Source organism: Athene noctua, chromosome Z (genome assembly GCF_965140245.1).
Source record: "Athene noctua chromosome Z, bAthNoc1.hap1.1, whole genome shotgun sequence".
Taxonomy (NCBI): domain Eukaryota; kingdom Metazoa; phylum Chordata; class Aves; order Strigiformes; family Strigidae; genus Athene; species Athene noctua.
In genome coordinates this window covers 16,754,742-16,780,318 of record NC_134077.1, presented here as the reverse complement: position 1 = coordinate 16,780,318, position 25,577 = coordinate 16,754,742, and the positions used below count along the sequence as shown (strand labels likewise).

General features: G+C 39.3%; 1 protein-coding gene across 1 annotated transcript in view; it reads right to left on the bottom strand.

Annotated features, from left to right (window-relative positions):
* GHR (growth hormone receptor) overlaps positions 1 to 25,577 on the bottom strand; it is a 134,754-nt gene that overhangs the window by 66,555 nt on the left and 42,622 nt on the right. Inside the window, exons 2-3 of the mRNA XM_074932365.1 lie at positions 17,898 to 17,982; positions 1,405 to 1,484 (exon numbers count right to left, since the gene is read on the bottom strand). Of these exons, the coding sequence (XP_074788466.1) occupies positions 1,405 to 1,474 (70 nt within the window). The 5' untranslated portion in view covers positions 1,475 to 1,484; positions 17,898 to 17,982. The remainder of the gene's footprint in view (positions 1 to 1,404; positions 1,485 to 17,897; positions 17,983 to 25,577) is intronic.

Genomic DNA, 25,577 nt, shown 5'->3' with positions numbered 1-25,577 from the left:
ATTTTTTGTTTTTAATCAGTAAAGACTAGTCCCAGAAGACCCACCAGAGTCAGAATAGGCCTCTGTGTCATACAGAAATAGTTCTAAATTGTTGATGATTGTGACAAGAAAAAGCATCAGAAAAAACTCAGCTAGACATCTAATTCAGAAGTTGGAAGAATTGAGGTGAATAAAGATGGTAAGGAGAACAACTGTGGAAAGCCAGAGGTACATTCAGTGGATGTGAACCCTGGCTAGATTTGTTGAATCAACCACAGGATGTGCATTCAGAGCTTTTCCTCGCTAAAAAGTCTTCTACTAGCTACCCACAGCCAGCTGGCTGGTTGAGGGTACATGTTCTTTTCAAATCCCTTTTATAACCTCTACTCAAGAATTTCTAAGTGTATTTCTTACAAAACTTGTTCATATTGGCCTCAGACCCAAAGTGTACAGTCTTAAAATGCTTCCTCTGTACTTCCAAATAGTTCTACATTTAGCATAAAAATATACTAAAGAGACTTGTTAAGGAAAAAACCACCAGTTTATATAAAAAAATTAACCCCATACAATTATTTCATAACTTCAGTACCTAAGCAACAAAAATCCATTTGTCTAACACCAAAACTGATCCATCCTGTATACATATCACCCATCTAACACTGTCTATGAAATTCACCTTCATGCTACAACATGTCTCAATCTCATCCACTATCTTTACAACAAGATTGACTGAAGTATTTTTCACATTTTTTACCCAGGTTACTGACATATATAATATAAAAATACTCTTTACATAAAGCTATTATATGCCCTGGTTTGGGCTAGGATAAAGTTAATTTTTCTCCTTAGTATCTAGAATAGTGCTGTGCTTTGGATTCAGTATGGGATTTGGTATGAGAACAGTGTTGATAACACACTGATGCTTTGTTGCTAACAGATCAAGGACTTTCCAACTTCCCATGTCCTGTCCGTCTGCAGGTGCACAAGAAGCTGGGAGGGAGCAGAGCCAGAGCACTGGACCCAAATCGGCCAATGAAATATTCCATGTCACGTAACATCATGCTCAGTATATAAAAGAGGGTTCACCAGGAAGCAGAGGGGTTCTCTCTCGCTTCCAGTATTGTGGCTTCGGGATCTTGGCTTCTCCAGGACAGCTAGCTTGGAACAGGCTGGTCAGCACAAGTGATGAGCAATCACACTGTGCATCACCTGTTAGTACTTTCTATTATTGCTATTATTTACTTCAGTTATTAAATTGTTTTTATCTCAACCTACAAGTCTCCCTACCTTTACCCCTCCAATTCTCTCCCTATTCCCTGGGCAGGGGTGGGTGAGTGAGTGGCTGCTGGTGTTTGGCTGTCCAGCTGGGTTTAAAGCACAACAATGTACACACACAAAGGCACAGAAAGGTATCATAAAACTTACCATCACTTGCAGAAAGTGAGTCATTTGCACAAACCAGTGCCAAAGTAAACAGCAGATGCCGAAGATCCATACCTCTAATTCTGTAATAACAAAAGACAACAAGAGTTCCTTTATAAATTAGTATTACTAATTAATATGACATGACATTTAAATTATTATCTAGTTTTATTGGATTTAAACCAGAAGTGTGTTTAGTTTATGGTTTATTGCTCATAAAGTCATACATCATCTTGCAGTCTAGAACAAAGAGTAAATACTATTTTTACTAGAGAACTAGCTTATGGGTTTCTAGTTCATTTAATATGGAAGGGGAAGAAAAATCAAATATTGTCAATCTCTAGCCTACTTCCAGGGTAGCCACACTGTCCCCACAGCAGCCTTTGGGGGATGGATCGCAATGACTAGCCTAGATTAAATATGAAAGTAGGAGACCAGTATCTCTTTCAGGGAACAAAGATATGATCTTCCCCTTTCTAGCTCATGCTCCTCGGAAGCTGTATTCATCTTTGTAGGCCATGTATAACCCTTCCCAGGTTTAGGACTACATACAGTAAAGCTGAGAGGAGTGATGTAATATAATAAGACAACTCCCACACCAGAAAGTGAAATGGCTGTAAGCAGAGAAACACCAGCTTAGCACCTATGGCCACTGCCCATGGCAGGCAGCATGCCAGCAGTAGCTGTGGGGCTGCAAGAATGAGAGTAACCTGGGCTCGTTCGCTGGTCTGTTTCCCACTGGTACTGTGCACAACCCTGAGCACCTGCCTTAGCGCCCCTGCTCTGCTGCACTGCTCCTTGGGGGCTGCCAAGGAGGCTGTCCCATGCTGGAAACTTCTACCTGCATCATTTCTGAGAAGGCATTTCTGATGGACCTGAGCACATCTACACAAACCTTTACAACTCAAGCATAACCTAACAAATCTTTACAAACTCCCCCCAAAGCACATTTCTCCCTCTCCCTAATTCACCTGTGCCACACACATAGTCTACAACCCCATCACACAATGCTGTTTGAGGGACACTACTTTGCTCCTGCCATTATCACCAGCATCTGATAACAACAGGGAAGGGCAGAAGCTGGGACACGTTGGACTTGTGGGCTGTGCAGCCTTCTGAACAAAATTGTACCATGTCCCCCAAAGCTCATGAGGTCTCTCTATTTAGTAGGGGGAAAACATACATACCATGGATTACTACCTGACCATTTACAACCACATCAGTGGAGCACAGAGATTACTGGAGAGCTTCAAAACCAAAGCTACAACACCAAAATAAACGTGAATGCTGAAACAACAGTCAGGCAGCAGTTTCTTGTTCTGTGTCACAAAACTGCAAAGATACACCGACAACCCAGCTCAGTGAGGCAGAGGAGAGAAATAGCTCCACTTTCACATTTGACTGTAAATTGGTATGACAAACCTTGATTCTACTTGCAGTCTTCTCAATTAGACATTTTCTTTCTTCCTCTAACAGGAGATTAAATCACATGTGTCGGAACAACCACGCCCACTAATGAGTAACAATCTTTAAGTAGATGTTACTGATTAACAGCCAATGCTGTCAAATCTGGGTACCAAAAACTAGTCAGAAAACTTTACTCCTAGTAGAGTTAGTAAAGTTTGAATTTAGGCAAAAGTACACTGACTATGTAAAACTATGGTAACACTGAATTTGAAAGATAATTCCCTCAGTTTTCTTACCACAAGAGAACAGACTGAATCACACTACAGAAAAGCCTGAAACTATTACCAACTCCACATTTCTCATTCATGCTGTTCAGTACAAAACTTGAAAATCAGAAGGTATTTCTCACACCCTCATTAACACAACTGCTCAATAAATTTTGAGTTCAGGCTCAGTACAGGAGAGGAACTGACAGGCATCAGGCAGGGCTTTCCCCCGGCCAAGCAGATACAGGTCTCTCAAAAGGTAACTATCCCATTCTGAAGTTTACAGGTAGGAAAGAAAGGGTATGGTGAGACTGGAGGCACATTAGTGAGGTTTTGGGGTGGTGTGAGAGTGAGGCAGCCTAGGAGCAGGACCAGGAGCAATGAAGGCTGAAGCCACTGGAGTGCATAGGGCTGGTGAAAAGTTCATAAGGCAAATGACAAGGTCAGCAATCCTCCTACTCTTGGAGAGGAGCTACAGTGGCACAGCACTAGGCTCCACAATCAGCAGTCAGCTACGTTTTCAGCTCAGTTGTTCAATGATCCACCCGTACTCTTGTTTAAAGGATTCTTATTGTCTCTTATTAATAAAGCTCCTACAGAAAGGCTTTTCTGTATTTGCTAATGCCTCTCCTCTCACACAATTTCTACCCTGTCAAACAGTGCTCCCCTTCCCTTCAGCCCTTCCACTTTCTCCCTAAAGTGTTGTCTTTTCTATTACAGGCCTAATTACAATGTCACTTTATTTACAACTCTCCTGCTCTCTTCCTGTCACAACACCAAAGCATCCTGTGCTGCATCCATATTCACACTTCCCTGTTCTCCCATGTCCATCAGCATCTTCTGATCTTCCCACCAGTCTTCTCCAAGCTTTCCTACTTCTTCCTGCCTAGCAATAGCCACAAGAAAAGCGCATATCCTCTCAGGAGTTCTACTGTGAAAACAAATGTTATCAGTGGAGTCAGGCATTCAGAGCACATCTGTGAGCACCGTTTCGTTTTTCATAACCACACCAGAGAGCTCCATGGTGGGACCAGGACCATCCCTCACGTGCAGCTGTCACAGCATGGCTAACCCCTCCAGCCCTGTGTTGGGAGGCTATCCCCTCCAACCCTGCACTGTGACCAGCAGCCATCTCAGCTTTCTTCCATGAATAGTAGTTTGACAGTCAGGGAACCAACCCAGGAGTCTGGAAATAAATCCCAGGGGTCAAAAATCGTGTTCAACTTCACAGAATCACAGAATCATCTAGGCTGGAAAAGACCTTATAGATCATCCAGTCCAACCATTAACCTAACACTGACAGTTCCAACTCCAGTAAGATCTTGCTGCTGCAGATGATAACAATCCCCTTCCAGTACTGCTGTTCCTCTTGCGCTGCCAGACTTGTTTACATACCTGCACACAGCGGACTCCATCAGGAAATTGTTCCAGTTAAAATTAATCCATAAACATTTCTTGTAGCAAATCTGTTTGCTGACCAGATTTATCAGGACTCCACAAAGATGCACTCCAGGAGCAGAAACAGGGCAGCACAAGCATGGGGTAAGTAGCCAGGGTGGAGGGGAGGACACAGTCACCCCTCCAGCAGCATCTACTACTTGTTTAAGAGCAATTCTGTAATTATTGGGAGAATCTCTGCTGAGCCACAGATCTTGACTAGAACATCTAGCTCTCTGAAAGAGGGCACAGGATTAATTTGCATTCCTACAGCTCAAAGGTGATGGAAATTGCTGCTTAATGCCTGGCCTTTGCTAGTAAAATGCAGTATAGAAACAAATTATGCTGCTTCTGTGGATTCTCACACATGCCACTATCTTAGCAACATAAAGCAAGAGCATCTCTGCTCTGTCTAAACACACATGGGATCCTCCACTGCATTATCCGTCCAGACAAGTTGCATGTGAGAGAAAAATCCAACTGGTATACTCTGAACATGACCAATACGGACACGACTGAGCTCAAAAATGGTAACTGCTCTCATCTGAAAATATGAATGGACCTTGCTGCAGCCTTTGTACAGCAGCCTCTGGAAAGGGCAAGCTATGCTATGCTCCTTGGAGCTCAAACCCAGAGCTAGCTCTTAATGCAGAGCCCTTGGTACAGGGCTCATACTCATGGTCTCTCCAAAGCAAAAGGAGCTCTGCAAGGGGTGTGAAGAACTAGGGACTACGTGACCTCTCTGTGTCCAGCACATACACAAAAGCTCTGCTGGGCTCCAGACACAACTACCACTTCTAGATGTGTTGAAGGCTAAGGGAGAGTTACACCGCCACGGCTCTCGGTCTGATGGGAAGAATCTGGTGCAAAGCAGGAGCTGCCCCATCACAATACTGCTTTTGGTGGTACAGAAGAAAATTTCTGAGAAGAATCCTCTGAAGTACCACCTGCCCCACCATCAGGCAACAACTACCTTGCAGAAAGTTCCCACAAGTCTGCCTTGTAATCACCCACTGCTGTTCCTCTAAGATACTCTTGCAAGCTTGCTGCCAACAAGAACAGTATTGCTCAGAGGCTGCAGTGTTAACCTAGCAAGAGATAGATTCTCTGTTGGCTGTAGGTCAAAACTGACCTTTTACAATCTAGTATTTTCTACCTCCCAATACTTACCCCTGTATGCGTATGAAAGACAAATGCCACTAATAAAGTCCTTGTTATTTAACAGAAAAAAAAAATCAGTTTCTGTAATACACACTATTCTAAGGAATCATAGTCTATATCCTACCTAATTCCAGGAGTTTGTAAGAATCAAGAGAGCTAAAATCAGAAAAAAAAAAAAAATTTACAGCAGCTGACTGTCCTCAAGCCAGCTGAAACTTGACCACAGGAACATTTGGCTAGAGGTCGGCTCAGGCTAATTGCTGCAGTACAGAAAGGGAGCCAGGAGTTATAAAAAGGATAAAAAAAATTCTTGGCCCTTTTCTATAGCAATGCTGGAGTAAGGTCAATCACAAGGGAGTTTAAACACGACATCTCTCCAGTGGGACATGAACACAGTCAGCATAAACAGGCAAAATCAGGCTAAGAAAACCCATGAGAAAAGAAATAGTTTAGTCACAGCATACTGAATGGTTTGCATCTACTTTGTTCAGGTAACAATGTTACCACCCAGAGTAAACCATAATGAGTTCTGCTTATAAAAAAAAAAAAAGCTTTTGAAGTGAGATCTTTATATTTAGATAGCTCCTGAACCTTAAACAACCTGAAGGAAGGAGAGGGACATTACACGTCAGTAAACTGGGCCTATGAAGGGACTTCTCCTTGTGACATCTCCATTAACTCACTGTGCTCCAAATGTGAGAGAGTTTTTTCCCCTTTAACCTCTTCCAGTTTAGCACTGCTTGCCAAAGCAGGACATGTGCAGCCAGTCCAGAACTAAAGGTGGCCACTCTGCTGCAAACCAAACCATAAAACTACTGAGTGACGGATTAATCTGATGAGTTTTTCTGTGCATTGTTTCATTTCATTATTCCATCAGATCACAAACAGGCAAGGACACAAGAGTGTGCAGTGCACATTAATACACACCAATACATCCGCTATCAAGTAAGAACAAGTGCTGAGAAGGGAATGTTACTCCAGGCTCTCTAGATCTTTCCTGAATCTTGTTTAGGCAACCACCAAATACATATGTACATACCCTGTCAGAATTTTTATGGGTGAAAGACCTTTATTTTTCACAGTGCAGATACACTGTACAAGTTATCTCAGGGCAAGATTAGTGACACCAGGAGGAAATTTTTTTCTGTGCTTGCATAAAAACATTCATACTGGTTTGGCTGATCATGCACAGCTGAAATCACTTTGCCTGCTTACCCTCATTCCCCTGAATGCCAACAGGACAGAGTCATTCTGCAGATGAAATGAGTTACAGCCCTTCCAATCAACACAATCTAAAACTGCCATGGACCTAAAGACTTCTTCCCTTGCTTGCCCATATTACAGCTTGATTGAGTCATCAGCAGCACTTGGATAAATGCCTGTTTTTACAGAACCCTTGTCAGGGCTCTGTACTCAGTCATGTTAAGAAACAGAAATAAGAAACTGTCACAGTTGATATGAATAACACACCACTCACCTGGTGTGTACGGTTATCTGGGATATGAAAAGAACAAGGAGTAATACTGTAGGAGCAGAAATTATGTACTGCAAATTAAAAAAGAAAAAACCTCAAAAGGCACATAAAAAAAAAACAAACCAAAAAACCCTAACAACAAAAGACAGCACCACTGGAAAAGAATAAAGGTCTCTGGCATAAAGCTGCCTTTATTATGCATGGTTTGATGCAAATTTGAGGATTATTAAAAGGTACATCATTATGACAAATTAAAACTATGGAATGGAGGCAATTTTATAGTATTAATTAGAGCGTGATAAAACTATTATAAATTGTTTAGTTTGTAAGGATTAAAATTGAAAATGGAATATTCAAATAATTGCTCACTTTGGATTTAGAAAAATTGATTTTTTTTTCCTGAATAAACTTTTAATTTCGGAATAGAGACTACATGAAAGTTTAATTTTAACACCAAATTTATTTGTATCTCCATTGTAGTAGACATTTTCAGTACCCTGATTTCTTTTTCCAATGGATAGATGTGTCAGCTAATTACTCTGATTTAAAGTGCATTTAAACTGGTTATCAGTGCTTGGATGAGGTTAAAGAGCCCTTCAGTGAATCCAGAGTTTGGGCTTGTACTGAAATCTGTTCTTGGTTAATCCAGCTATAAAGTCATACTCCAAGAACTAGGCTACAAAGTCCAAACTGGCTCTGGCATATCAATTATTTATTTACAATAAAATCTGTTATTCTTTGACATCATTAACCTAATGGACTAGGTACACAGGGGGAGGATCTTACCTGTAAAACTAGTAGATTATCTCTTTCAGAGGACAACTGATAAAAGAGAATTGAAGTTATCGCCTTAACTTGCTGTTTATCGCATAGACAGAAAAGTTTGAACTTGGAAAAGACTTAATTGCTTTGTTTGCCTTTCAGCCCCCAAAACACAGCAAAGCAGCAAAATAGATGCATCTCAGCTGAAACTGCAACATGTAGCTGCTCTCATGCAGATGTGAATTGCTGAGCTGATACTGAGCTTTACACAGACTTTATCATTAAGGAAGAGGATCCAGGCCTGTTTAGGAGTGGTAATTTTTTCAGGCTATCAACACTTTTCTCATCCACACTGGTAATTTTTCCCAGGCTTATTTTATTTTATTTTATTTTATTTTATTTTATTTTATTTTATTTTATTCTTAGATAAAAGTTATCCAAAGACAAAATTCAGTACTTCGCTTTGTTATGTGTACAATCAATAGCAAAGAAAAGTGAGAAAATATCTCTATATAAGCAAAAGGTATATTCCAGTTTGTTTGAAGCCCATCAATTTAATGCCAAATACCTTGACAAGAAAGGAAAAATAAATGTCTGTCTGTATCTAGAACCAATCCCCTAGTAATCTGTACTAAAAATGTGGTTTTACTCAAAGGAAAACATTTCACTGAGATAATTATTCACACTTTACATAAGGAGATTAAATTGTATTTCTAGTACTGTAAAACATTTCTGTGCCAGTGTAAAAAAAAAAAAACAAAACCAAAACCAAACCAACCAAAAATCTTCAGTGTCTTGCTAGCATTAAAGTTTAAATCCCATGAGGAGTCAGCAGTGTGGCCCCAATCCAGCAAAGCAGTTAAAGACATCTGATTTTAAGCAGTCAAGGTTATATATTTAATATGAGAACATGGCTAAGTAATTCTTCTAGCACAGCCATATTGTTTAGCACCTCGTGGAAATTATGAAGAAATGATAATACACGGGGATTGTGGTGGAAAACAATTTATGTGGCATTACTAGCAGTTTAGGCTGGAACCCTGTTTCAGCTGAGGTCAGCAGGAGCTTCATCATTTTGAAATAAGGTTCAGTTATAGCCAAGCGTTTTTGAATAAAGCATCCTCAATTTCTTCTAATCACCTTGAACCCAAACATGCCTTTCAGACCTCAAAGAACAATTTCAAGAAATCAGAGGGAGCAGAGTTTTAATTTTAAATAGAGTTAGCAAATAAAAACCCATTTCTTCCAGGAAAACATCTTCAAGAAGCTGTAAAATCTAAATTCAAGACGCTGGTATTTATCCTAGACTAATGGAACTACTTAACAGTCCATTATCATGGGACAAATTAATTACATGGTTTAATCACATGCTAAATTATTCATGTGGTCCTAATCAGATTAAAGACTACATAACAAAGCCTGTATGGCATTTAGGAAGTCATTAACTTAAATAGCGGATTAAGTGAAAGCTCGTAAATGATGGACAAAGGATTTGAGCAGCATTTCTGGATGGCCACTCATGATTCCAAGTACTCACACATTTACTGACACTTGGTCAGCATATAAAGACTAGTCAGCTTGATAGAAGGTATAACAGTAAACAGTGCATTTTAAATTGGTACAATTTTGTATGTCCTGTTCATATCAGTTTAGGATATGATTTATATTTATTTAATTTGCATCTGTAATTTACAGATTGAAGCTGAGTTTAAATCTTGTTTAAACAGATGTAGAATTAGTATATGAGCACATTTATTCAACACAGCTGGCTTTAAAAACAATTACAAGTAAAATTATCTTTTCAAGAAGTTCTCTGTTAATGAGAAAAAACACGATTGTAACTGCTTTCCATTTGTCCTTTGTAAGAGCATACCAGAACTGTTGCCTGGCCCTATTCTCCTCTGATTTGGTGCATTAAGCCCATACAAATCTGAATGTATCTACTGTGAGGACCTACCATAAAGTAGTATACTGCATTCAACAACTGCATAAACCACTTTGTAAGGCCATATACAAAGATTTTGAACTAGATCCCTAATTGTGTAAATCAACACAAAGTTGAGAGAGATACCGAATGAGATCAGCAAAGAGAGAAGATTATTCAGTATTTTTAAATGCAGAGTTGCCAAAAAAGTTTTCATGAGGTAATGACGTGTGAAGAAAATCTATTCTCTGTTAAAACCTTTCATAAAATCTTAAAAAGTCAGTTAACTTCTCCCTCCACTTGCACTGGTAATATCTGGAAATTAAAGTACCTAACTTTAAAGTTTAAAGTATGTTTTGATGAAGGATCTCACATGCAAAAGTAGACATATGTCCACACCTACCAAAGTGGCTTAAGAACACATCAGCATTTTTATATACATCCAAACAGGATCTGTAGAACCTTTATACTGAACCTATGACTTCTGATACACATTTTATGACACAGCTGTTGGTGAGACCTTTTAAATCAAGAATCACAGAAAGGACGCTGTTGAATTATTGTTTTAATCAGAGATTTTTCCAAGGTGAGTGTGTCCAGTATTTCCAAATAGAGGGAGACAAACCAGCTCATTTTACTAACTGAACTATTCAAAGTCAGTGTTATTTACGTACTGGGTACATTGTTTGTTAAGGACCTCAAGCAACTTTTCTTCCAGATCACATTTTTAATAATTTCATGGCATTATTTTAGCCATTTCAATTATCACAGTTCCTGCAACAATCCTTCACAAGGAACAAAGGTGGCGTTTGGTTTGTGTGCATGCGCTTGCACACACTGAACACGCACACACATATGGGTGTTTTGCTGAAATGTGAATGTGTAACTTTACTGATATTCAGCTGATTATGTGTATCCCCATGAGATAGAGAGGTTCCATCCCATAAGGCAGGTGAGAGCAAGGCAGAAGGAAGTCTGATGAGGAGGAAGTATGGGAAGCCTTGAGGAAAGCAAGTGACACAGGATCCAGGACAGGCCTGGAGATCAGGTTGGAGATGAAAGAGTGATTATTAAGGACATGGAGACAAGTGGATTGCATTACAGGTGATCAAGCCAGTTTGACTTTTAAGGGGAATGAACTAAATATCCATGCCTGGTAATTTCTAGAGTTAGTGACCTATTGAACATTAACTAGTTTAGTGAAGATGAATATTGTCCTGTTAATCTTCCAAATGGGCACCTGCAGCTAGCATAGCCCTACAAGACTGTCTTCAGGAATAAGCAAGGTAAAGGGAGATGTCAGGCTGCCATTAGAAATTCACACTGGAAACTCTAAGAGCTTAGTCCCAATGCCTAAAAGTTCTGCAAGAAAACCCTACCAACAAAGAAATGAAGAAGTGTCTGCAAAATAAGCAGTAGAAACAGCCACACTAATTTTAAAGGTAATTTGCCAAATCTATTTCTAAAGAGGTCTTCTAATGCTGTCAGACAATGCTTTTCCTTGTCAAATCCTGAAGAAGTCTGTAGTGAGGGTCAGTGGCATTATCTATGTTATAGACAGGGAATGGATGGACACATCAGGAAGAGGGGCAGGTTGCCTGTATTTACACCACAGCCCAGCAGCAGAATAAGGCATGGACTACAACCCTCTCCAATGTCGTACCTACCAGAGCGTTACAGAGTCTTGTGGATTTATTGCCAGCCACCTTAGCACCACAAAATAAATCTGTAGTGGATTAAAAAACCCCACCAAAACAACAAACTAATAGTTTGCATTAAGAGAGCTAGAACTGCAATTAAGAGAAAGACCAGCTCATCTGAAACAAGCAACTAGCAAAACCTTCTTAATAAGTGTATGGCTTTATTTAATAATAGAAGTGAACTGGATTCTTTAGCTATGGTAGTCCCAGTATAGTGCATGTAAACCTCTCTCTCCACATTTACCACTCCTAAAATGTCAGAGACTAAAACAATCACAGTTTTGTATTGCAACCTTTGCTTTTACACAAATTAAAATACATGAGCTCTGAACTGATCAGCTCAAAACAGGACACTCTGCAATGGGTGCTATGAACAGCACAGCTGCTCAGTGCAAGGCTGGCTGGCTGGCTGATGGAGAGCATGTCCATCTCCACTGACACTAGGATCCCCCTCCTCGGCAGGAACTCTATCATGTTACCAGCTATCTGGTTAAGAAAGTGAAATTCTGGAGCAGCTTCAACTGTTTTCATTAAAATGGACTAGTGCATTCATATTTCTTTATTGCCGTTACTGTTATTTTATACAGAACCATGAGGAAACAGATGTTTTCAGACAAAATTGACAAGATACCTGCCCTGAAGGAGCAGCTGAGAGCCAGAACCTTCATCCACCACTCCAACAAATATTGCTCAGACTTAAACCCACTTCATTAGGGCTATTCACAAAAATAAATCCCATACCAAGCTAGATCTCAGGACTTACATCAGACACAATAAAAAAGAGCAGACTAAAGGGGAGGACATTTCACTATAGCCATAGAAAGCTTTGTAAAAAACCTGCTAGGGGCTTTCCTGGTCTAGCATGATACCCAACTCCTCCGAAGCCTTACCAGCAGTCGTGGCTCACTACCCATTTTTATACTGAAATAGGGAGCAAGGCACAGGAGCAAAAGTCTTAGCAAATGGCTTTCTGCCTTTAATCAGTGCATCAGTAATCATCCCACTCAACACTGGGCTCTGTGGACTAAACTATCTTTTTAGTGTCACCCATGTGACCATATGTGGGAACTGTCAGCATAGAAGGATTGAAGGGAAAGAGTATAACTGTTTCTTTTTGTTCTTACACTGAGTAACTTTAATATCACAGGGAACTTTATTTTTGCAGTTGTAAAAGCTTTCCATTTTTAGAAAAATCATACCATAGAAACAAAATCTTTTTTTTTTTTTTGGAAGTCATTAACAATGATATCATCTGCTCCTAAAATATGTATGACACCAATCACGCTTGAACTCTGTGTAAGCAACCACGTTCACAATAAGCATGATGAGACTGCTCTTAGGTTCTACTACAAAGTATATAGCAGCATTAGATAAATCACTTCTGCATAAATTATAATTCTCCCATCATTACTAAAACTGTGGAATATCACATCAGATGGAGCTTTGAGTTTTGAATTGCCCTGATGCATAAATTAGTCCTGATTTTTAGTTCACTTATTGCACACAAGTTTTTCTTCAGCAGGCAGACTTGATAAAGGGTGACTAGACTTATACACTAAAAAGCATAATGACTCTGTATATGTAGTTCATTAAAGGATGGTATTTTTCTGTTGCTGCTCTCAGAGATTTTAAAAGTGACAGTCTGCAAAGATTTTTAACAGCTTACCAACCAGTTAGCTCTGAATATAAATTGATACAGGGTGCTTTAATCACATGTAAAAAAACTCCAAATCCCCTCAAAGTCTGTAGCCCTTTCACAGCTTAGAAAGTGAATCCAGATGTCAGCTGTTCTATGGGCTGCAGAGAACAATTAATTGCAAGATTACTCGGTGGTCTATAAATTAGTTTCTTGGCTGAGAAGAGTCTGATTTTGGCTGTCCTGGAATTGAGATTTTATCTCCCTAGGAGAGCAGGCTTTTTTGCAGTCTCACACAGGCTCTATGGTAGACACAGAAAACTCACAGAAAAAGCACATACTGTGGGTCAGCCACGCTTCTCCTGAATAGCTCAGCTGGTAGGGAGGCACTGAACAGCTGTACCCTTACAGAGTAGGAGGTCCTCAAAATGTAGAGCTTGCAGTTGTATTTTAATTTCCCTGTGACTTTTTGTTCCATATTAGAGGAAAGGGGTGGTTTTTTTAAGATTTTTAAGTCTTAATTAAAATATGGGCATTCCTTTGATATAGGTACTTGTTCTAGGTCTTGCTATAGATGCTGCTATATATACTTACATACATGTTTGATAAAGGATTTAGAGAACAGTTTAGAGCCCAAAAAGTTAAAGTATCATCCTACGGGAATTAAAGGAAAGTTTTATAATTCGATGTGCGATTTTTTAGGCAACTATCTTATCTGAAACAACCCAAAGGCTTTTTTTCAATAAGAATTTGTCCTGATGAGAGTAGTACATTTAATTTACTGGTGTGGCTGAAAGTCATCTGATATGGTCATTTCTAGGAGCTGTAGCACAAATTAATAGAGATGATGATGTATCTTTACAGAGAAACACTGGAAAAAGAGGACTAGCATTTCTGCTTAGTGAAAATTGGATTTTTTTAAGAAGGTTTTTATTTATGCCATGTAGTTCATAAACCAGATCTAGCCCATGAAACGATGTCACTGAGCCTGTGTCACTTCTGCCTGGAGAAGATGAGAAAGGGCTTTTAAAGCCATGAAGGCTGCCTGAACCCCCCAGCTTTTTCTGTCAGCCACGGCCCAAAGGAGAGCGTGACTTCCTCCCACTACCATCGGTGCATGGAGATATGAGGGCTGTGATTTTCCAGCCCCTTGCTCTCCTCCTTTCCTCTTTCCTATTTCTTGATGTTTGCTCTTGATGAAATTAGAAGGGCATGGCTTTCATGAAGAGGAGATGGGAAAAGGAGAGTTGCTTGCATGGTGAAAGGGATGCGTTTTTTCCCTGGGGAGAGGGCACAAAGGGTAGATGGGGTAAGGCAGTCTGATGTTGCTGAACTAAGAGCAGGATCACCACAGCTAAGTGAGAATATTGAGTCCAGCCTTTCCAAAATCCAGATTTACTTCCCACATACTACTCCAAAGATCGGACCATACGGACATATTTTTACTAGTCACGCATAATAAACCCTACAGTAGTATGGACAGTGTAAGACTTCATTTGCTAGAGTGCATTTTCAAAGCACACTGAGTCATAAGTGGTAGGATAGATTTCCACACATGTATCTAATCTGATTATTTTTATGGGTTTGGTGTAGTATACTTAGTCTGAAAAATCTATTTTTCACAGATAATTCTCAAATAGTGTATTTATGAGCTACTTTACGCAGAAGCAAGAACCAGAATAAAAGTGGTTAACAACGAGTGCAGAGTATTGTCTTCAAAGAAAGAAAGACCATTAAGCAAATACTTTATGCAGTATATTTTAATGTTAACATTCCTAGTTTCATTTCTGTTTTATTCACAGTAGTTAATAAAATGACTGCCTGTAGTCCTTTGCCAGAACAATACCTGACTTTGCCAGACTTGTTCAAACTGAATCTTAACTTTGATTTCAAATCTGCAGTAACACATGATTCAACAGCAGCAGAATTTAACTAGATTTATTTAAAAGCAAATTAAATTGTCGACTGATGACTGTATCACTAAATGTTAAAAAGCAAACCCTTCAAATTGTATGATGAACTGATAAAGCAGAAGTATGAGGAACAGCCATAAAGCAAAAAAAAAAAAAAAAGAGTGGTTTAGGGGTTTTTTTGTTAAGTATATGTGTGTCTGATTTATTCATAACACTATTGACCAAAGGATTTGGATCTAATACCAGTCACAAACTAGCAGACGTACCTCACACATGGTGGATACCAAGTTTTTGGCAGCCTGATGAGAAAAGTATTACAACATGTTGGTATTAAACTGATTGATACATTTGTTGTATTACTGGCATGTTCAGTGTAGGCAAGTGAACTTAAAATGATGTTCAAAAGGAGAAGCCCTGTATTCCTGTAATTTTTTTGTTAACTGTGGAGGAACAGTCAATTTTATTTCTGTACTCTTAGCTTTTCTCAGCACCACAAATGGTTTCTGTACTTTGTACACTGTATTCCTCAGCAAGCAGCTTAGCAGAGTGTTATTTAAAGAACAGAAAGGTGTGCTGACCTGTTAGCTGGATAATTGTTAAAAGCTAAAAAAATTATGGTTACTGGAATATTTTACAGCAGTTATTTTACAAGCATCTCTTGCTACTTTTGGCCAGATACTAAATTTTTTTCCAGCATATTCAGCAGAACTACCAGCACTGTCAAAATCTATTTAAAGCTGTGCCTCATGTTATCTTCCATTGGGATTGTAAATGTCAATGAGGCACAACGTACTCTTGCCACATCTACGGGTCACTTTCAGTATCCCAGACTTGAAATAACAAGGCATCTATTTAATTTTTAAGGAAAGAATGCGACACATTCATTTGGGATAAACAAAAGCCTCATTCAGAGTAGAACACTTTCTTAGCCTAGAAAATGTGCAGATGAACATTTCCCACTGTGCATAATACATTAAATGCCTCAATTTCACAGAAGAGCTGAACAGTAAACTTGCCTCCAGATGACTGAGTCTGGGGCTGGTATTGCCAAACATGTACTGAAAAGCAAATATATGAAGGCTAAGCCATTAATTGATCTACATGGAGACAGTTATCACATTTCCAGTTCTTAATGTAAAACTAACTTGGCAGAGGTCATATAAATTACAGATGTGTCATTTTCAAGATATCTGGTCAGCATAATCTCCCCTCACTTACGATCACATTATACTTGGATTATGTTAGTTGCTCTTGCCTGTGCCAAAATATTTATCTCTAGTTAGTGGAAAATAACAAGCAAGAAAGCACCACAGAAATTACTTTTCTCACCCAGGGATCCACTGTTAATTTCCAAGCCCAGGGTCACACTTAAATGCAAAGGATTTGAACTCTGCCCTGGTAACACAGCATCAATATTACATCAAATATGACAGGCACTGTGTGAGTAACAGCATTTCCTAAGGAAGGAGATGCTTTGGTCCTCTGGAAGTTAAGAATTATTAGCTTTCATTTACAAAGAGGAAACTGAAACATGATGAAGTTACAGAGGGTGGTAACACAGCTGAGTGAGCTCATGGTCAAGCTCTGCAGTGAGGCCACACTCCATGTCCAAGCTGTGTGCTCCCAGTGCTGGACACACTTCTTGCATTGCTGCTTGCAGAAGAATCAGGAATGGGCAGCTTAGCTAGGGACTGACTAGCTTACTGGGCATGGAAAGCCAGGAAAAAAGAGCACAGAGGCAGCTTTCTGTAGGGTTATATTGCCATGCTTCGGCCATAAAAGGTGAGAAGTCATTCACAAATTGTTTTACAGGTGTGCTTACTCTGCATGAGAGGGCATAGTAAGGCTTTGGTTGAGGAGGTCCCTCCTAATGACTCTAAATTATGCCTACTTTACAAGCATTTTTATAAGTAACTTTTCACTATCCTGATCTTATCTTCTAAGTGGAGTTGGTATATCCTTAGACAAGTGTCCCAAGCAGAGATCCATGGTGCAATGAATGCATCTATAATTCCACCATCTGGTTTCAGAAACATTAAAAACATGGACATATGCAGCAAGTTCTACTTATTGTAGAACAAACAACGAAAAAATTATCTAGAATTTCTCTCCTATTTAATGACATTTGTGTACACTTAGACAGGAATAGCCAGTGAAGTCTCATAAAAATACTATATGCTACAGCTACAGATAGCAGCTGTAAATTTATCCCACTGTAATCTGATCAAGCTTTCAGTAATACATCTCAGATACAAATCAGACCAAATAAATACATTCAAACTACATGTTAAGTGTCATTTAAACCAGGATTTATTATTTACAATGTTCTGATATGTATGTATTTTCATGTTCTCTCTCCCTAGAAAAACACAGAATTTTTTTTTCTCCACTTGTTCCACTATTGTGCATTTATAAAGTCAGGCCCTTAATATTTTAAGTAACATTATAAATGAGCAATGGCTCCTTAAAATACAGTATAATAATTTTTAAGCACTCCTACCAGTCACCAAGCCCTTTGTCTCAAATTCTAGGTTCTAGAGATTGGTAGAATGGGGCTTGAAGCCATCAATTTACATCAGGATTGAATTTGAAAGGCTTAATTCAACTATCTCTATTGTCTGGGGTAATAATATATGACGATTGGATTCCAATCAGAATTCTGTATACTGCATATTATCATTATCACTTCCTGTAGGAACAGATCATGTGATCTGTGAAGATTATCTGCAGAGTGCTACAGGATATTATTGATTGCTCTGCTTAGCCAGCATTCATAATAAAGTCACTTGCAGGTAAAATAAAAGTTATCACACTACCTCAAATGTCAGCAGGGGATGGATGATGCTTCACGCCTCCCTCAGCTCAGCTGCAAATCGTGACCTTCTCCAGCCATCCCAGCACCTGCACAAAATCATGGGAAACAAGAGGCAAGAGATGAGTTCTGGAACAGCAAAGGTCACCGATGGTGGGAACGCGACATAACAAAATCTGAAGGGGTACCCTGGCACTATTGTCCTCTGGGGAAGGCCACCAGCCAGGCAGTCCACACAGCAGCCCTGAGCAGAGCACCTGGGCTTCTCACTCAAACGGCAGAGGCTGCCAGAAACCCCCTGTGTCACTGGGGGCTTGCCAAGCCATGGGATCCCACACTAACCTTGACATTAAAATGCATGAACACAGATTTAAATGGCAAAGAGAAGTCAGGGTGACTGATCAAGACTCATTTTCAATGCATAGCCACGGTGGAAATCAGCTGGACTGGAACTAAACTCTGAATCACCAAGAAAAGGGTGTGGATGAGTAGTATCTCACTACTACTATTTCAGCCAATAGATTACAGTGTAGTAGCTTATAAACTGGTAATTTTAAGAAAGTTACATTTCCTTTTGCTCTAAAAGGACAGTGTGTAAGCCTCAGGAAGACGGCATGATGTTAAAAGAAAGAAGTATGTCATTTGTTATGTTGAGAATTCCTAAGCATGTTATCACCCCCATGATATTTGGCACAGCAGCATCATCTAAAATGATTTTGAATTAGTAATACTTCTATATTTAAATAAAAGTAATATTAATTCAACATGGAAGGTTAATTCTTCACAAGGATGCAAGTCAGCTTTTTAAAGCACTTTACAGTCAGTCATGGTGCCCACATTAATTGAATAATTCATAATAATTTGGTTTCTAGTGGGTGGGACTATGAAAAAAAGACTGGATTTCGCAGTATCAGACTCTTTACATAACCAGGAAAAGCAAGCAGGCTGCAAAAACCACTAAAAACCTAAAGAAATTCTGCATACATTCAGTCTGAATTCCTAGGGCCACACTGCTGGAGACTTAACAAGAAGAAAGTAGGATTTTAAAAGAGAGCTTTCCTTGACTGAGTACTAGCACTAGTTTACAAAAGAGCAGCAGGAATCTTAATTTGTACCTATAGAACTTTCTTCCTTTCATTTTTATCATTTTAGTGCATGGATAGATCTCTAAACAACAAATAACTGAAAGCAAATTGAGATTGCGACTGAAAATTTCATCATATTTCTCAGGAATCCTTCTTCAGTGCAATGTGCAAAAGCGTAAGTTTCACCTCCGTATTTATATTTTAAAAAAACCCTAAACTACCTCTCAACTATCAAAAGGGGAAATCCTTGAACAGAACAAAGAGAAAAATTAAACAGATGTTTGAACATAATAGAAGGCATTTTCCATGCAAAAGCAAGAATACTATGCAATAGCAATCCAGGTTAAAAGAAGTCATTCTATGTGTGGTTAGCTGAAGTGAAACCTGTAAACAGGGTTGTCTCCTGGTTCACATCATGAAACAAGAGGACTAAAAAGGTCCATCCATGGTAAGTCTTTACCAAATCTACCCCAGGTAGATTTAATAGCCAAGTTCTAATATACCACTTTTCAGGAAGAGCCTGCTCACATTTCATCAGGCTGAGAATCTAACACTGTGTGTCACATTTATATGTAATTCTATAAGGAGTTTTACATTGATTTAATTGCTGTTTTTCAAAAAGCCTCGTAATTTCAGAGAGAATAACTGACTAGTGACCCACAACTCTCTTATCCAAAAATAGAGGGACAGCTTAGACTGAAACAAAGTTGTAAAGTCTAAGGAAGCTGTTAGCTATCAAGGGCTACTGACAAATCCATGTTTCAAAACACTCGGTAGGGTATTAGCAAGTGGAAATGATCTTCATGTGACAAAGTCAGAATCCTACTACAAAAGGGCGGGGAAAATTATTCCAGTAGTCTTTCCAAAATATTTTGAAATTCTGCTCAACAGCAGAAAATATCTCTTAGCTACTTTATGGGCAACAAAAGGGAGATGTCCTAACTTCTGATTACCTAATTGTACTCAGAACATTTTGTTTCACTCTTGGTAGCAAGTGGTCATAGCACAAAGAGTGCATGCAGTGACACTGTTTACTTGCAATACCGCAGTTTAGAGCAAGCCACACAAGCATGAAGACTCCTGTATTTGCACCTGGCTCTGACACTTCATTTTATGTGAAAAGGAGGCACTAGTGCACATAAGATAGCAAGCAGCCACCTTTTAAATGATTCTTGGAAAAACTGTAATTTCAGCAAAAGCAGAACATAGATTTGTGTGAATAAACTACATAGCTGAGGCTTTTTCAGAAACATGCATTTTCCTCAGAAACACATTTGATTATTCTAACCCACATGACAAACAAAAAGATTGCAGCACGCAGTTAAGATAGGCCTGTCCAGGACTGGTTTGCTTCACAGACTAAGAAAAAGACTCAGACTCATCACTGCCTTGATTGGGACGTGAGCATCTGCACCCATTATATCTTCTCAGTATGACCCATGCTAACCTACCAAAAAGTAATAAACTGGAGAAAATGAGATGCACCCAAATGTGCCAAAAGATCATTTTGTCTTCAAAAGGGCATCTAAGCAAAGGCCCAGTGCTGAAAAAGAATTAGAAAGGCTTCTGACACTGTCCCATGTAAAATCTTCATTGATAAACTGATGCAGTATGAACTGCGTAAGTGGACAGTGAAGTGGACTGAAAACTGGCTGAAATGTCCAGCTCAGAGTTTCAATCAGTGGCACAAAGTCCAGGTGAGGGCTAATCACCACTGAAGTCACCCAAGGGTAAATGCTGTTTAATATCTTCAATTAATGACCTTTTTTACTGAAAGGTGAGCAAAGAGTGGAACGGGTTGCTTAAATTGCAGAGCCTGGAGATACTCAAAACCCAGTTGGATATGGCCCAGGGCAACTGCATTAAAGAAACCCCACTCTGAGGAGGAGGGCTGGATTATCTCCAGAGATCCCCTCCAACCTCAACAATCCTGTGATTCCATGACTCTGTATGTTTAGATGTGGAACAGAAAAGTTGCTAGCAGCATTCAAAAAAGAGGATATAAATGACACGCTTTGGAAGAAAGATGCTGAACTATGGACACCCTATGATTGCATGGGCCATTGAGGAAGGATGGATTATTTCCAAGAAGACACATGACCTAAATTCACAAGTCCTAACAGATTGTTCAGAAGTCCTGCCCCTCTCTCATGCTGGGCTACTAACAGATGCATAAGAGGATCTCTGACATCTGTGATAAACTATTTCCAGAGTATTTGTAAGATTTGGCCTAAGGAATCCTAATTTTATCTTTATTGTATTGCTTTTGTATTTTACTTATTTCCTCTACAGCAAAGTTCAAAGGAAGACAAAACATTATTTTCCTTTTATTCTGACTGCATCTGATACATGTTTTATTCGTCTCTCCAGTTTGTATCAACTGTGATGCATGGCACTTGCTAAGAGTCCCAAACTACTTTCTGCTGAACATATTTTGAAAATACTTGTCTGAAACAGAAGGAAAAATGGGCACTTCACATGTATTTTTAAGATTTCTCCAATTAAGTAATTTCACTCATTTGATGCCAAGTAGAATATGAGTCAACAGTATGATCTGGCAGCCAAAAGGGCCAACTATGCCCTGGGTATAGGTAGCCAGTCGAAGGAGGCGACTGCCCCATTCTACACTGCACTGGTGTGGCCCCACCTCAAGTACTGTGTGCAGTTTTGGACCTCAGTATAAGATGGCCGTCAAACTATTCAAGTGTGTCTAGAGGAGGGCGCGACCAAGATAGTGAAAGGCCTCAAGGGCAAGACTTACGACGAGCGGCTGAGGTCCCTTGGCTTGTTCAGCTTGGAGAAGGCTGAGGGGCATCCTCATGGCAGTCTGCACCTTCCTCATAGGGGGCAGTGGAGCCCCCTATGAGGAAGTGGTGAACAATGACAGGACATGAGGAAATGGAACAAGGTTGCATCAGGGGAAGTTCAGGTTGGACATTAGGAAAAGACTCTTCACTGAGAGGGTGGGTAGTCACTGGAACACCCAGGGAAGCGGTCACAGCACCAAGCCTGTCAGAGTTCAAGAAGTGTCTGGATGAGGCTCTCAGTCACATGGTTTAGTTTTAGGTGGTCTTGCGAGGAGCAGGGAGTTGGACTCAATGATCCTTATAGGTCCATTCCAACTTGAGATATGATTCTGTGATCCTTCTTAGGTTCAAAATTCTTACCTTCAAACTCTACTTCTCTAATATGAGATTTCCCATCCTCAGCCGAACTACTGTTTTGCAATTGTGAATTCACTCCTTAAATTCTCTCATCAGCTTTTTTCTCTGCACAGGAATTCCCTAAATTCTTTCATGGAAACGCTAACAAAACACATCAGAAACTTCCATCTTCCTTCCCTTTTTTTTTGTCTATTCAGATAGCTAAGGATTCTAGCCTATTTTCCTCCTTTAACCCTTCCACTTGCCTCACCAGCATACCCTGGACAAGGTATCACATTCTAGTTACAAATAAGAGTCTTTTTTCCCCCTCTCAATCTCTTCATATCCTTAGGAGTCTAACAATAAATCTTGCCCTTCATTTTTTAAATACTTCACTGAACCACATTTCTGTTCTTACAGATTTGGCAGTTTTGCCTCTTTGACTTAACAATAGCTAGAACATTTTTTTAGCAGAACTAAGCTGAGTAAGTAACAACTGATATTTGTTTTGACTTTCACAGTAGGGATGAAAGGTAAATTTATGTCTTCCACTGCATTATGCTTACAAGTGTATCTGTGGACAGAATACCTCAGGACATCTGCACTGCAGTCCGAGGCCACACATAGGAATTAATACAACTCTTTGAGCTATAAAAGAAATCATCAGCATTTTAAAGGATGCAAACAGACAAGAAGTCCAAACTTTCTAAGTAGGTACAATTTCACTTGACATATAAAATAGCTCATGTGGTACTCAAGTTCAGGCTGTCTTCCATGAGTGAAATGTGTCATACTGCCAGCTACAGTTAATTATTCACTTGAGCTAGAGGAATGTTATGAAGAATAGTTTAGTCATTTTTAATGTAAAGTATTTTGAGATCTGGACAGCTGGAAAACCAGATCTCTACTAGCTGAAACTGTTGCTGACATATCAGTAACTTAAAAGGGAAATTTTCTTGATAAATTAACCAGGAAATACCAAGTATAAGCTGAGAAGAAAGATGTATTACTCGATTGTTGTAGCCAGTTCTCATGATCACACTTATAAGACTAACAAATTTTGGAAGAGCAAGGACCTAAAAATGTTATTCAAAGTCTGAGGCTTCTTTTAATAATCAGGGTAAAAGCCCCAGTGTATTTGAGAAAAATATGTATGGATTACTCAGTTGAACCTGATAATAACCTGTATGTGGAAGAAGCTATAAACATTAGATTACTCTTTAATGAAGTAGAAGAGATACAGAGGAATTGAGAAATAAGGAAAAAAAAAATCTTCTACAAGGCCGAAATAAAGTGAAAACTGGAATTTACTAGAGATTTAATTAAAAAAACCACAACCAACTCTATCATTTCAACTTGCTTTTCAAGCAAAACAAATTACTGGGTGCAAGTAACTGGCAACCTGTGTAAGAACTACAGAAAATACGGCTGGGCAGGACTGCCAGATGTCATCTGGTTCACTCCCATTCTTCACAACTAGACCAATTAATTCCTGCTTGACTCTCATCAGATTTTTCTAAAGAGCAATGAAGACCTGCAAAGATTGTGCAGCCTCCCCAGGCAATCTATCTCAATGTACGACTACCCTTGCCACAAGGAAGGTTATTCTAATATGTACCTCAAGTCTCAATGTAATTCAATTCCTCTACCATTTTTTTCCCCAATAAGAATGAAGAAAAGGTTATTCTCTACTCTTTTTTAAGTCTTTTACATACCTAAAGACTGTTATATTTTCCTTCCTCTCTGGATGAAACACAATAAATGTTTCAACTAAGTTTTCTGGATCACTGATCATTCTCACAGCTTTCCTCTGGACTCTCTCCAGCTATCCCAAGTCTGAAACAGCAGTCTATCTGAGACTTTATCAAAGCTAAGCTAAAAGGATTATCTCAGGTAGTTCTCTTTCAGCTTTATACATTCTACTCTATCTGTCTTTTTGTAAGAGGATGCAATTGTTGACTCATGATCAGCCAGCTCCAGATGACTATGATTGCTTTTCCTCTCATCATCTCCCACTCCTTTTTAATTAAACATTTCTAAATGTGCAAATAAAATATAAAAGGATATGGGAAAACAGAGCTGTTAATTTTAACTAAAGACTAAATCTATTGCCAGAATAAAAACTGTGATTCAAGGAACTAGGACTGTAAGAAGGTTGAAAAAAACATTTTTCCAAAAGGAAATACAGAATAGTAAGAAAATCACCTATTAAATACATACTGCCAAAATCATCCCTGCTCTAAGAAAAAACATAAGATATGGGACAACTTGGCAAACTGTTAATACAGAAACATACCAAAATTTACTGGATCAAAACAGCTCATGACTAACAGTGGGTGAATAGTTTAGTGCTTTAAAGTATAGAGCTTAAAATTCAGAGATACAAGTTTTGCTTTAGGTTTACTGGAGCCTTAGTATGTAACATGGGGAAAGTTAAAACCTCCATGGCTCTCTTCCTCCCCACTTTTGGAAATGGTGCAATCTACAGTAAGGGCAGTGCTCTCGTGGACAAAGGAGGGAGATTTAGGGGATAGCAGCAAATTTACCTAATGTCCATCACTGCTAGGTTTAATTTGGACCCTCAGTGTTGCAGCTGCTATCCTAAGCATTATTAAAGATCTTAACTTTAAAATGTTTGGCTTTACAAGTTCCACAAATGGCTCACATTCAAACAAAGCATTACCTGTGCACTAAGATGATGGTTACTCTCTTAAAACTTCACTCAATAGCAAATACAAAAAGGCCAGTTTGTTGTTATATCCCAAATGAGCTACTCCATTTTCTGTCTCACTGACTGTTCACTGAATGTTCTGTCACTTGTCACTTTGTTTCCCCAAAAAGCTAACATTTATCACTGTACAGATTCACTTTCAGTTTAGCAGGGGTCAGATTTCCCCAACACAAGAAGAAATTCTCCATGAGCACCCAGAATTGCGTCGCAGACAGACTGATCTCCTCTCTCGTACTTTTGAAGTTAGATGGTTCTAAGCTCTGCAGTCCTGAACCACACTTCCTCAGCCCTTTTGAACAGTCAGGGAATTGACATCCCTTAGCTATGCAGAGCAATGTCTAAAACCTACACCTCTGAGCATACAGCTCCCAAGGCCAGCATGACTGGTGCTGTCACAAAGAGTGCATGTGAATAAGCCCTAAAGAAAGGGATTTACAGAAGCTTGCTAAGAAGGAAGATGTTGAAGTCAGCCAGGAGGGAAAAGTGCAGTTGCGAGGTGTGTAGGCATGTTGGGCTGAAGTGCTAAAATGCAGTCCCTCCACCCACACTAGATCGCCAGCTGTGGGCTGTTCCTTGAGTTAGGCATCCAAGCCTCGTCAGCTGTTCCTGCAATATGATGAGATACTTGTGGCTTCAAATACTACTGGAATATGAATGAATGTAATAATCATATTAAAAATTAACATTTTATTAACCTCAAATATTGTTCTTATTTTTGTTCATCA